Source organism: Epargyreus clarus, unplaced genomic scaffold, assembly GCF_041222505.1.
Source record: "Epargyreus clarus isolate Ecla_fem2 unplaced genomic scaffold, WU_Ecla_fem_2.2 ptg000016l, whole genome shotgun sequence".
In the NCBI taxonomy this organism is placed as follows: domain Eukaryota; kingdom Metazoa; phylum Arthropoda; class Insecta; order Lepidoptera; family Hesperiidae; genus Epargyreus; species Epargyreus clarus.
In genome coordinates this window covers 5,995,666-6,010,006 of record NW_027332224.1, presented here as the reverse complement: position 1 = coordinate 6,010,006, position 14,341 = coordinate 5,995,666, and the positions used below count along the sequence as shown (strand labels likewise).

Below are 14,341 nucleotides of genomic sequence, written 5' to 3'. Positions count from 1 at the left end.
TCTAGAGCTAAAGCCCTGTGACAGACTTACCGACAGCGAAGTATTAGGGTTTTTATTGTTCGGGTACTGAACCCTAGAAATAAAACGCTAATAAATTGCTACATATTTTATTCAGTAAAATATAAAAGTATGGTAACTTTAGTAACTTAAAGTATAGTCCGCGCCAAACTGCTAGTCCGCTGTGAAGTTGTTGCGAGCAGGTGTAGTCATACAATTTGCTATGGCAACGCGATTCATTTCTATATTCAGAGCGGACTAGCAGTTTTACGTGGACTGTAAATATCCTAAACTGACCGCAAGTCTGTAAATAGAATAATAAATTAGGTTTACAAAATAAATTACTTTACCCATCGTCAGTTTAACTCAAACATGTATCAGCCAAGTGCAAGTCGAACTCACACATCGAGGGTTCCGTACCAAATTTTCGTTTATTTTTGAAGTGAAAACTTCTTTAGTGTTCTGCTCTTTTTGTGATGAGTAAAAAATGTTAAACTGGCGTCAGAACACGTGGCCTGATCGAAAATTCGTGTAACGGCAAAGTAAACTGCAAAAGTCACGATGTCATCCGGTATCAGCATAAAAATATGTCAATGGGTGTCAGTTTCATTTTTATTTATTATATTATTAAAACCGTTGTTTTATTTTTTATTTTTAGTACTTACCATAGCAGTCATAGAAGTAGATGCATTGCGAAAATTTGAATTGTCTACCTTTTATGGTTCATTAGATAAAGCGAAAAACGCTGGAAAATAGCGATTTCTTATATGGGAACCTTCTTTTATATTCAACTTTTATTTATTTTTCAGACGGACAGACGGGGAGACAGCGGAGGCTTAGTAATAGGGTTTGTAACTTTTAGGTACGGAACCCTAATAAGAAATTATTTAGAGTCAAACTGACAATCTTACAATCCGTTAGAGTATAAATATAAAAATATAGTAATACTTCCTTAAATTAACTTTTTAGAGAATGATCTTAAAGACAATTACAATAATTTTGATATAAATGATTATTATTATTCATCATTAATTAAATTATTATTTGAATAATGAATGTTAACGCAAGAAAACAAATTATTATCAATTTTGTATTTTAGAAAATTACAATTGAGTCTTTAAAGATTTTATTGCAATTTTATTTTATTCATCCAATTTTATTTGCACTTTACTTGAATAATAATAATAACTTTATTATAATGATTTTCTTTCTTTCATTCATTTATTTTTCTAATAAAAAACTCTGAAATAATATCAAATATATCTTGAAAAATACTGTAATTATAATTAATGTATAATTTTCTCGTCCTAAAGTAACTTAAAAATGCAATAATTACTTAATCTAAGATTAATATGATTATACCTACGTTACAATAATTCGTATTACAAATTAACTTTTAAATCCGTCAGTATTATTTTTACTTCTTTCTCGTTCTAGCAGCCTCTTCCTCACTTCTTCTGGATTGTATCTCTTTCTGTAAACCCTTCGAACTCGTCTAATAGGGTTTATATTTCTCGCTCTGACAACTTTCTTCTTAGCATTGCTATTAGCGATGACGGACGGTCCTCTAGATTCTTCTAGACGGAGACTTTTGGGTTTACGAGTCGAATTTGAGAATAAGTCTCTTTGATCTCTAATAGTCGCGTCGTAAAAGACTTTTCCGTTAACTATCGCCTTTCTTATATTCTCTGTTGTACTCAAAACTCTTGGTGGCCGCACGAAAGTCGTCTCACTTACTTCTAAGCTTCTGTCATTCCCAAATCTTTCCTTTTCTATGTCATCTTTTGATACTTTTTGAATTATACCTCTTCGTTCCGTTGTTGGGAATTTATTCCCAAAATTGAAGTCAACGAAATCTTTGTCCAAAGCTATTTTTTTGCTTTCCAAGTCCTTTTGAGAACGTTTTTCTAGTACTAGTTTACTTCCACGCCTAGAAGCTAGAAGTCTTCCGATCGCTTCGATTTGCTTCTCTTCTGCTTCGACAGTTTTCAAATCTGACAACTTACCAGGTTTTACATCTTCAATGTCAAATATTTCTATGGGCGTCGTAAAATCATCAAGTTTATCATCTATTCCCTTTAAAACTTCATACTTTTCATCAACCTTAACATTTTCAGCTTTGGATTCTGTTTCATTCTCTTTTTTATCGTCTATTTCTTTTATAACTTCTGTTGTTGTTTCCTTTATTTCTACTTTTAAGGTAGTAGGAACTACTTCTGGTTTATTTGTTGTAATAGGATATCTGTTACAATCAGTTCTATTTCTTATTCTCTGATTATTATCATGTTCGTCTTCTATATCATCATTATCATCATCATCAATAGTTCTTGATTCCAAGTCATTACCTTTTCCTTTATTAATATTTCTGGATTTGGATTCAGGTGACCTTTCTTTCGGAGGATCATCGTCCCTTATTGGATATCTATTATTTGTAGAGGTTTCGTTGTATCTGAAGTAGGTCATGTTTGGCGGTGGACCTTTGTGGAGGTATGCTACGGGCCAGTATCTGAAAATATTAAACATGAGTATTACTTGTTTCAATAAAGAAAGTAATCCAAAATGAACGATGTGCGGTTATGGAGGTCGCGGTCATCTGTAGATATCTGTAATACATCCCAAGTAAGATTTAAATCCTAACTGATACCACTAATGCATTGTAACTACTGAGAAATGTATTTAATGGCTTGTGTTAGTTGCTCATTATTTTTGCGTACATTTGAAACTAGAATTCAGTAACGTTACACTGTTTGAAGGTAGAAGCAGTTAAAGCAATAGTGCTACTTTAGTTGAATCCATAAGGATAATATGTTTTTCCAAATGATGAAGAGACAAATGAACAAAAGTATTCTACCTTGGTACTCCAAGTTCTCCAGCCCCTGGCGGCAGATCTTCCTGGGCTGGGTTCACTGGAAGCCAGGTACCTGGTCTAGGGTTATTTTGACGGTATTTTATGTATGGACGCTCCTCTGTTGGCACTCTGGAGTAACCTGGAAGAACATATTATTTATTCTCAGAGCGCTGTAACATGGGGATCTTCAAAAATTACAAATGTCCATAGGTGACTGCTTTCTACCAGCTCGTTTTTCATCAAATTATTGTTCACCACTGCTTCTGGAAACCCTCTCTAAAAACAAGAATGGCTCATCCCATAGTCTTTTTTCTATGTAATATGGGAGTAGCAGACGAGCATGCAGTCCACCTGATGGTAAATGGCTCCTGCCTGTATCTTTAATCAACCCCAGATAGTTACATTCCCACCTGAGGTCGGCCACAGATGCGCCGCTACCCCTGAGGACTAAGTAAGAATACTTCGAATAAGTATGTCTCTTACCAGAATATTCAAACCAGAACACAACAGCGCTTAACACTGCTGTTATAACAGAAACAGGTGACGCTGGTGCCTACGGATTTAAACCTTCGATTACTAATAATGGCCCCTTCTAAATATGAAAAGGGCTAAAACTAGTAGTCCCAGCTGACCAAATAGGTACACACAAAAAATGTCAAAAAGATTTTCGATTACCAGGCAAAGGGTTTCCATATTTATCATAGTACGCTTGAGGGCCGTTCCTGTAGAGCTCATCCCAGTATTTCCTATCAGCATCAGAGAGGTATGGACCAGGGATCACTCTATCCCCGTATCCAGGGCGTTCCCGGTGGGGTCTGGATGGAGCGTGGGGGCGGATTTCATCTGGAATAAAAAAGATGATATTTTTTATAATATGGGAGTAGCAGACGAGCATGCAGTCCACTTGATCGTAAGTGGCTACTGCCGTATGGACGTCTTTAATCAACCCTAGATAGGATTACATTTTCCTACCTGAGGTCGACCATTACCCCTGAGGCCTAAGAATGCCTCGGAAAAGTATGTCTCCCTTACTACACCCTTCAAACCAGAACACAGCAGCGCTACACTGCTGTTATAACAGAAATAGGTGTGGCGGTGGTGCCGCCGGAGTCGAACCACAAAGGTTTCTTCCACCTTTAAAGATGATGTTTTAGAAACATTATTATTCATTACTTTCCTATGTAATTAAGACGAAAATTACCTTATTTCCGTCTTACGAATGAACATTTTTTTCGATTTCCATCAAATTTGTTCATTATTAATAATTAAGCTATCCATGATGCTTTTACTGGAAGTTTAAAAAATTTACATTTGTCTAAAAATCTCAATTTTGACAAAAGTTGACATTTAGTAGAAAAACATTGGATAGAATAAATATTTAAAGCTTTAGTAAACTGGCTTTCTGCACCATTGATATTAAAGTAGGGTCTCTTCAAAATTGAACTAATTAAATAATAAGCCTAAAGCTACATGAAGTTAAAAGTGTAAGAGAACCTTTTAAATAAATAAGGATACTTACCTCTATGTACCTGTGAAGGGTGAGGAACCTTATGCTGATGGTAGGGATAGTACTTCTCACTACAGGGTCGCCACTGGTCATTCTCTGGACCTACGTAACACCTGTAATAGACAAAAATTAAAAAAAAATTGAAATACCGCGTGAGGAGATATATAATAACAATTCATAAAAAAGTAACTCTGATTATAACTAAAAAAATAAAAATTAAAGACTAAAGAATAACCAAAAATTGGCCAAGTGCAAGTCAAACTCTTACATGGAAGGTTCCGTACCACAAAATTGACATTTGTTTTTGTTTTTACTATTTGTTGTTATAGCGGCCACCAATAGACATACGTAAAAATTTCATGTGTCTGTAGCGACTTTCCGCTACTCGTCAAGAGATGGCGCTGTTGAATCACGCTATCGAAGTTTTCTAAACATCTTGCATATATACAAGCTCCGAACTGAGACTGTCGGAGCACGGCCGCTCTCCAGGCATAATCACCTATCCCGGCGGGAGATCTCCCTTTGCTAAATGTCTATCTATTACGGTTCAGTAATAGAGCCCTGTGACAGACGGACAGACAGCGAAGTCTTTGTATTCCGTTTTTAAACCTTTGAGTTCGGAACTTTAAAAAGAGAGATGGAAGGAAATTGAATGAAACTTACCAAGGCTTTTGGAATCCTTCACTGTAACCACAACGGTGTGTAGGAGCACAGCAATAGTCCCATGAACCTATAAAAAGACACCTTGATATAATAATATAAGTATGATAACCTATTAAAAATACTAAAGAAAAATATAGGTTTCTTTGAAGTCACACAGTAAGGTTGAAAAGCAGTGGGATAGTAATGGGTTGATGATGATGATGATGATGATGATGAAGGTTGAAAAGAAGGTAAGAAGGTAGAGTGCTTGTCACCCCTATTTTTGCCTAATAACAGCAGTGTTAAGCGCTACATACTGTGTTCTGGTTTGAAGGTTGTAAGGAAGACATACTTTCCCAATGCATTCCAGCTTAGTCCTCAGTGGTAGCGTCGCGGTGACCGACCTCAGGTACGCGAAGAATCTAATCTTATCTGTGGTTTATTACAGATGTCCATACGGCAGTACCTTACCTTCATGTGGACTGCATGCTCCTCTGCTACTCTTATTACTTTTTATATTTGAGCCTAATGGTAAAGAAGACGTCCTACCTGATGGAAAGTATTCACCGTCGCCTATGGACATTTGCAACACCAGAGGAGTCGCCAATGCATCCCCGGCTTTGGAAGAGAACTCTTTTTGCACCTTTTTTTGAAGAGCCTCATGTATTATAATAAAAAAGCTCTTACCAATCTCCCCACCCTCGGGTTCACAGGCCCAGTGGCCAGCGACTTGGTTCTGCGCACACGTGGTTCCTTTGCGACAAGGGAACCCTGATACGGTGTAGTGACGCCATGATGCTATTACTGGAAATAAAAAAAATAAATAAGTCAGTTAGGTACATAGTTTAGCAGTCAGCACCTGAAAACGATTTTTTCAACATAATATTATTCTACAAATAAAAAATAACGCAGCTAAAGATGGAACATGCGTTAAAAACTTCGATCACTAATAAGAACTAGATACACAATCAAAGACAAAAAAACGGCGCGACGGAAAGAGCACCCAAATAGACATTTGGGTGCACAAACCTGTCAAAGCGATAGCTTATGACAGCTAGCTTATGTCGTAAAAATTTATTGCTTTTCGTAAGCAGCTTTTAAAAACACCTTTAAATAATAGAGATAAGGTTGATTTTGCATTAATTTTAGATTCTGTCGCTTAGAATTTTATAAACACGTTTGACGCCACTTTTGAAGTTAATTTTTGTATGGGATTGTGTATCTAGTTCTTATTAGTGATCGAAGGTTAAAAAGGTAAAAAATAGTGAATGAAACTAAGCCTCCCATGCCCAGCAGTAGGACGATGATAGGTCTACGACGACATTGTGAAGGTGGTAGAACCTTTTGTGGTTCGACTCCGGCGGCACCACACCACACCTATTTCTGCCTAATAACAGCTTAGGCGGTGCTGTGTTCCGGTTTGAAGGGTGTGGTAAGGGAGACAGACTTTTTTGAGGCGTTCCAGCTTAGTCCTCAGGGGTAGCGGCGTATCTGTGACCAACCTCAGGTAGGAATATCTAATCCTATGTGGGGTTGATTACAGATGTCCATGGGCGGCAGTAGCCACTTACCGGTTGAGTTAGTTGGATCCCTACATAAACCATCATTACAAGAGCCAAAATTGTTCCCTTAAACAAATTATGCAAACTAAAACAAAATACTAAAATGGTGATAAAACTTACTCTCATTGTCTTCTCTATCTCCATAAATTGGTCTATTTGGTCTTCCAGGATACCCTGGTTCTGGCTGGGGTCTAGATTGTGGGGGATACCCTGGTTTATACACTGGAGGCGGTGGCTTATACTTCGGCCTGGAATCCGGATATGGCTTATACTTTGGTCCATCATATCCTGAAGGATAAGGTTCTACAGGCTTATCCAAATAAGGTCTGAACCCTGGGCCACTTGGAGCTGAAGGTGGAAGATGTCCAGGGTATTCAATGGGTCGTTTATCACTGTCTAAATATGGTCTGAAGCCAGGTCCACTTGGAGCAGACGGGAGTTCAGGGTACCCGGGCTTGGAGACAGGTCCACTTGGTCCTGGAGCGAAAGGTTTGAAGGCTGGTCGTTCGTGTATATACGGTTTTGGTATGTCTTCTGGTGCTGAAGGAAAGCCTGGTCCAGACGGCCCTGATGGTATGTAGGTTTCTGGTAAAAAAAAACAGGAAATTACTCGTACAAAACGTGACTTTACTCGTATTTTACTCTTGCTTATGAAAAAAAAATATTTTATTACTGTTTACTAGTTGATTATTTTTTATATCTCTTTTTGTTACTTTTTATTAATATTCAAAAATAAGAAAGTAATGCAAAGCTGCTAAAAAATAGAAAAAGGTGTGATAGTCCACTTAAGTCTAAATGTAAAATGAGACTTACTACTTTATTGTTTCTCAGTCTATAGAAGCCGATATACGTTAATTTTGGAAACATTAACCGAAGAATCTTACCTGGTGGTGGTAGATCAGGTCCTGAAGGTGGATAGTGCTCATCAGCAGTTGGTGCTGAGAGCGGCCGAGGTACTTCTAACGTTGGTACGCTGAAAAACAATAATGTTGTCACATAAACATATTGTTATAAAATATAAAGAAATAATCAACTATTAGATAAACAGAGAAGAATAAAAGATAGAAAAAAGAAATTGTGTATTAAATGAAAAATAAGAGTATAACAAAGAAGAGAAGAAGGAAGAAAAATAATTTGTCTTGTGAAAAAGAGTAATTAAAATTTATTTGTTTACAAATTCGAGGTGGATTAATAATACGATGAAGTCGATTAAAAATTAGATTTGTCAGTAAAAGAAATAATCAATGGACAGATCGATTATGAAGCGGAGAAAAGCAGATAGAAAAGAGGGAATAAAAAAGAAAGAAAAAAATAATGAGCAACAAAAATGTAAAAGAAACGATGGAAACAAAATAATATTGGAATAAAGAATGTACAAAAGAAGATAAATAAGATGAGAAACTTAACAGTGAAAGATATACAAAACTTACTCATACTCCTTCCCATGCACCTTCCTCCAGCACTGGCCATTAAACAGATCGAAGGCGAAGAGCCAGTCATCCGCAGAATGTTCATAGTCCACACCCCTTTGCAGATCGAATAAACGTATTTCTGATAGTAGGCAGTTTTCTTTTTCTGGTGGCGCTGTGCTTCTAGAAATAGAATTTATAAGTGAAATATGTTTGATAAGGTTGCTTGGGTAATGGTGATGGTAGAGCTTTAAATTTTAGAGGTGCAATTCCAAAAATATTCCTTGTTAATTATTTGAAAATTCAAATTCAAATTGATTTTTTTATTGCTCATGCATACAGTACATAATTATGATGTTACAAATAGGGTATTCGAACATGCATGTACCCTGCTAGGGCATTGCAATGAAATACATTCACATTAGCTTATATTTATCTTAACTTAGAATCGTCATTGTTCATATAAAATGGAAAATACATCATTATTACATTTTAATAAGTTCATATCATTATAATGTCAATATTTATATAAAGTAAAATTAATCAATTATATAAAATTAATATTAATGTATGTAAATTGTATTTAATTCAAGGTTAAAGGTAAGTTGGTAAGGGAGACAGACTTTTCCGAGGCGTTCCAGCTTAGTCCTCAGGGGTAGCGGCGCATCTGTGGCCGACCTCAGGTAGGAATATCTAATCCTATCTGGGGTTGATTACAGATGTCCATGGGCGGCAGTAGCCACTTATCATTAGGTGGACTGCATGCTCGTCTGCTACTCTTATAATATAATATAAAAAAAAGGTAGTAGAACTCACTATGGTTTGATTACAGCGGCACTGCCACATCTAATTCTGTCTAAAAACAGCTGTGTTAAGCGCTGCTGTGTTGAAGTTTAAAGGGTGGTAATGGAGTTATAATTTTCGAGGCATTCCAGCTTAGTCTTCAGGGTTAGCGGCGCATCTGTGACCGATCGTATGTAGGAATCGAATCTAATTTAGGGTTCATTACAGATGTCCATGGGCGGTCTATCCCTGAGAACTAAGCTGTAATGTCTCGGAAAAGTATGTCTCCCTTACCACACCCTTCAAACTAGGACACAGCAGCGCTTAACACTGCTGTTATTAAGAAATAGGTGTGGCGCTGGTGCCGCCGGAGCCGAACCAAAGGCTTCAACTACCTTCAAACTTTGGATTGGTTGCAACCTTACGCGCAATTAAGAAATTGAAGTACCAAAAACTAAAAAATGTATACCTGAAGGAGAAACTCAAGCATCTAAACGGTGCGTCAGTACAGGCAGAGCCACAGGCCCTTTCGTCCTTCACCCTTGCCTGCCCTCTGACGGCATTCCCTGTCAGTTTCGCTGCATTATCGTACTTCAGATAACATTCTGTAAAAGTAAAAGTTTTTGTAAAATGGCACATAAATCTAATAGTTGGCGAAGTGTAAGTTGAACTCGAAAACGGAGGAGTCCGTACTACAATTTTTTATTATTTTTTTTATTTTTAGTATTTATCATCATAGCGGCCATAAAAGTGAATGTATTGTAAAAAAATGATCTGAACCTATTACGATAAATAAAGCGAAAATACCAAAAAAAAAATTAAAGGTTTATTTTATAACGATTCCCATTTATTTTCAAGGTTTTTTTTTTTAATTTTTAGTATGTGTTGTTATAGCGGCCGTCGTTATGCATACTCAGTAAAAATCAAGGGTCAATTTATTACGGTATAAGAGATAGAGGCTCTGTAATAGAGTACCGTTTTTACCCTTTGGGTATGGTACCTACCCTAAAAAAGCCCTCGCCGGAATTTAAATCATTTACGATTAAATGCGTTGAAAGAAAGGTTGCCATTCTAACCCACATCTATATTAGTAAGAAAATATTTGATATATGTATTTTTTTATAATATAGGAGTAGCAGACGAGCATGCAGTCCACCTGCTGGTAAGTGGCTACTGCCGCCCATGGACATCTGTAATCAACCCCAGATAGGATTAGATATTCCTACCTGAGGTCGGCCACAGATGCGCCGCTACCCCTGAGGACTAAGCTGGAACGCCTCGGAAAAGTCTGTCTCCCTTACCACACCCTTCAAACCGGAACACAGCAGCGCCTAACACTGCTGTTATAACAGAAATAGGTGTGGTGGTGGTGCCGCCGGAGTCGAACCAGAAAGGGTTCTACCGCCTTCGCGTATCATATATGTTAGTGTGTCATATAAGTATGTTACATACCATAATGACAACATTCTTAACGAGTCGGTATTCGTTTTTCTCTAGGAAATCTAACGTCACTCAAGTTATAATTGCAAGGTACATGGCGAATGCGTGTAGAAAATTACATACATATTACATTGAAAAGTTGTTTTTCTTGAACTAGAAATCTTGTCTACATTACGTTATTATATACTTCGTTGATTTTAAACCAGAAACTTTATTTGAAATGAGCTTTTGCCCGCGGCTTCGCTCGCGTTACGAAGTAATATTTGCATCCGCTATTTTATCCCCTTGGGGGTAGAATTGATCAAAATCCTTTCTTAGCGGATGCCTACGTCATAACATCTACCTGCATGACAAATTTCAGCCCGATCCGTCCAGTGGTTTGGGCTGTGCGTTGATAGATCACTATCTCAGTCAGTCACCTTTGAGTTATATATACTCGTATTTAGAAGATAGTAAAGAATGGAGTGAACGAGCATGCAGTCCACCTGATGGTAAAGCTTCTGCGGTATGGACATCTGTTATCAACCCCAGATAAGATTAGAGTACTGTCTCAGGTCGGCTATACATCGGCCGCTACTCTTGAGAACTAAGCTTGAATTCCTCGGATAAGTATATCTTCCTTACCACACCTTTCAAAGCAGAACACAGCAGCGCTCACTGCTCACTGCTTATCTGAGACAGAAATAGATGTGGCGGTGGTGCCGTTGGAGTCGAAACACCTCCAAGCTTCATGTACCTGAAGCCACCATGCATTACCACTTCTGATGGTTGCAATAATAGGCCGCCATCAGAACCTACCACCGAATGGATCTGTCTAAAACGCAAAACTGCTTTACCGCCACACTTATTTCTGTCTATTAACAGCAGTGTTAAGCTGCTGTGTTCTGATTTGAAGGGTGTGGTAAGGAAGACAGACTTTTCCGAGGCGTTCCAGCTTAGTTCTCAGGAGTAGCGGCGCATCTGTGGCTGACCTCAGGTAGGAATCTAATCCTATTTGACGTTGATTACAGATGTCCATGGGCGGCAGTAGTTTACCATCAGGTGGACAGCAAGCTCGTCTGCTACTCCTATATTATAAAAAAATTCTTTAATTATACTTACGAGTATCTCTATAATGGACATCATCATAAAGAGCCGGTTCGCAACCTCTCCCATAGTTGCCTCGCGCGTACAGCTCGTGCCCAGCAGTGGGCCGCAGCCCACGCCCAGTGTCCAGCGAGGTGGGCGGTGTCGACGTCAGGATACAGTTCTCGAGGTCATCACCGATTGACGGGGAATCGAACCTGTTGAATAGTACTTTTATTTATTTTTGAGTTACTTTAACATCAAATTAAAAGTTCACATTCACCAAATTTAATAAATTTAGGCGTCGTAATTGAAACTCATCAAAAAAAGGTAAAACCATAAAAAACAATAAAAATATAAATACATTTAAAAAGGAAGCACTAGCGCACGTCATTAAAATATTGAAATTTAATTAGAGTAACTCATTATGTATTTATAAGCACGCTTACTGAAGTTATCTTACTGTTTTAGCTTAAGTTTGTCTTATAAGTGAAATTTTGTTATTTCTTTAGACAATAAAATTCTTTAAACCTAAAAGCAGTGATAGCCTAGTGGTTGTGAAACTCGGCGTCTCGATCGAGGGATCCGAGGTTCGAATTCCAAGCAAGTACGTCTGATTTTTTAAATTTATGTGTGTATTATTAATTAAATATCTTACTTGCTATAATGCAGAAGGAAAATGTCGTATGCAAATCGCGCACATGAGAGTTCTTTAAGTAAAGTTCTCAAAGTTGTATGAAGTCTACCAATCCGCATTCGGTCAACGCGGTGGACTATTTCATGTGACTATATAATATAGAAGTAGCAGATGAGCATACAATCCACCTCATGAAAGGTAGCTACTGCCGCCCATGGATATATGCAGTCAAACTCAGACAAGATTAGTTTCCCATCTGAGGTCGGTCACAGAAGCGCTACCCCTGAGGACTAAGCTGGATCGCCTCAAAAAAGTATGTCTCTTACCACACCCTTCAAACCGGAACACAGCAGCGCTTAACACTGCTGTTATAACAGAAATAGATGTAGCGGTGGTGCCAAAGTCGAACCATAGAGTTCTAGCACCTTTAAAACCTTAATTTCTCAATCTGAGAGGAGACCCGTGCCCAGCAGTGGGACAATAATCATCATCAACCCATTATTATCTACCGCGCCATACCGGTGGCCATAGTACACCGCGCTGGCCAAGTGCGAACTGATAGACTTGACATACCGTTAAGATTTTTTTATATATCTCTCAGGTATGAGGTTTCCTCAAAAGGTTTTCCTTCACCGTTTAGCAAGTGATAATTATTTTCTAATACGCACATAACTTCCAAAAATCAGAGGTGGAATTTGAACCTCGGACCCCTCGATCGAGAGGTCGAGTTTCTTAACCACTAGGCTATCACTGCCATCAGAGTGTTCTACCACCTTTAAAACCTAAATCTCTCAATCTGAGAGGAGGCCTGTGCCCAGCAGTGGGACAATAATGTATTGAAGTACTTATATATTTGGTCTATGAATTTGACACATAAGCTCAGTGAAGCATAAATTTTAAATTACCGAATCGATACGAATACAATCCAGTAAAATTGCATTAACTTTTTATATAAATGTTCAATTCGTCTCATAACATTACTTATAATGTAATTTTACTGTGAACTTTTATAAAATAAATATTACTTAACGTTATATAAAATATTATCGATTTTCATAAAACAGTTATATTTTTTGCTGGTTATTTCAAAATTTGTTCCATTACCGATTAAATTACGTAGTTTATAATTATTAAACTTAGATCTAAATCATTGAGTTAATCTCAATTAATAAGTAATTAAATATCTTTGATTTAAAAGTCATTTCTGGTCTGAAATTTACGATGGTTAGATTGAAGGTGGTAGAATCCTGTGGTTGGACTCCGACGGCACCACCGCCACACCTATTTCTGTTATAACAGCAGTGTTAAGTTCTGCTGTATTTTGATTTGAAGGGTGCGGTGTGGAGGGTGTGGGATGTTGACCATTTTTGTAATATTGATTGTAAAAAATATTAAAATATACATTTATAACGCGTTAGAAAACTTTACAAAGTCCGGCATATCGTCTATTGCTCCCCCGCGGCAGAGGGGAATCCATGAAGGGTTTTCTCATAAAAAAATAACTGACAAATGGGACTCAATAGTTTTGTGACCTCTGTGATCCTTGAGACTGCGCCTGACTCTACTTTTACCTTGGTAGAGTCCGCGCCAAACTGCTAATCCGCTCCGAATGTAGAAACGAGTCGCGTCACAATAGCAAATTGTAGATATTAGCGGGATGATAACATCGTGGGACCCCCCCGGCACCCTCAGTGTTGTTTATGTGTAGTGTAGTATGCATGTGTGCGTGGCTGCGCCCACCACCACCACCGGTGTTTTACGAAAATACAGCAGTGCGTTAATAGTCAGCTGCCTTTTCACTCGCTCCCTAGTCCGCATATTTATCACTCCGCTGCCCACTCTGGCCCACGGGTACACAGCTGCATTACACATTGTACATTACGAGTATATGCTAACTAAACCTGCGCGCAAAAACTTCAGAGCAGACTAGCAATTTGGCACGGGCTGTACAATCTAAGAAGTGTTTAAGCCACTTACCTAAAGCTGAACCCTCTACAGAAGAACGCATGAGCCCGTATACACTCCGCCTCGCACGCGCCGAGCCCCGCCACCGTCAGCGCCGCGCGCACCGCCGTCCCCCCCACAGCGGCTCCAGAACGCACGTGCCAGAAACATTCTGAAATCAAACGTAATGGAATGTAATGAGATGAAATGGGATGTGATGGAATGGAATAAAAAGTGGTATATTGAGACGAAATGTAATGATATGAAATGCAATGAACCGTAATGGAATGAAGTGTAACAGAATGGAATAAAATGCAATGTTATGTATTGAAATGTAATGTAATGAAATAAATTGAAATTAAATGAAATGTATTTATCTTGCATTAAGCTGTGTTAGTCTAGTGGTATGAACTTCTGTATTTCAGTTTGTCTGGGGTTGATATTCTGGTCACAAAGGTATATGAAGTCTACGCATCCACTGTTTTTGGTACGGTACTTTCATATACA

At 38.1% G+C, this 14,341-nt stretch overlaps 1 protein-coding gene across 1 annotated transcript in view; it reads right to left on the bottom strand.

Annotated features, from left to right (window-relative positions):
* Window positions 1-1,045: 1,045 nt before the first annotated feature.
* Window positions 1,046-14,341, bottom strand: part of LOC140748598 (uncharacterized) — a 55,434-nt gene continuing 42,138 nt past the window's right edge. Inside the window, exons 9-20 of the mRNA XM_073081432.1 lie at window positions 13,868-14,006; window positions 11,290-11,471; window positions 9,218-9,353; window positions 7,987-8,148; window positions 7,441-7,529; window positions 6,677-7,141; window positions 5,682-5,798; window positions 5,016-5,082; window positions 4,365-4,465; window positions 3,521-3,688; window positions 2,849-2,984; window positions 1,046-2,503 (exon numbers count right to left, since the gene is read on the bottom strand). Of these exons, the coding sequence (XP_072937533.1) occupies window positions 1,387-2,503; window positions 2,849-2,984; window positions 3,521-3,688; window positions 4,365-4,465; window positions 5,016-5,082; window positions 5,682-5,798; window positions 6,677-7,141; window positions 7,441-7,529; window positions 7,987-8,148; window positions 9,218-9,353; window positions 11,290-11,471; window positions 13,868-14,006 (2,879 nt within the window). The 3' untranslated portion in view covers window positions 1,046-1,386. The remainder of the gene's footprint in view (window positions 2,504-2,848; window positions 2,985-3,520; window positions 3,689-4,364; window positions 4,466-5,015; window positions 5,083-5,681; window positions 5,799-6,676; window positions 7,142-7,440; window positions 7,530-7,986; window positions 8,149-9,217; window positions 9,354-11,289; window positions 11,472-13,867; window positions 14,007-14,341) is intronic.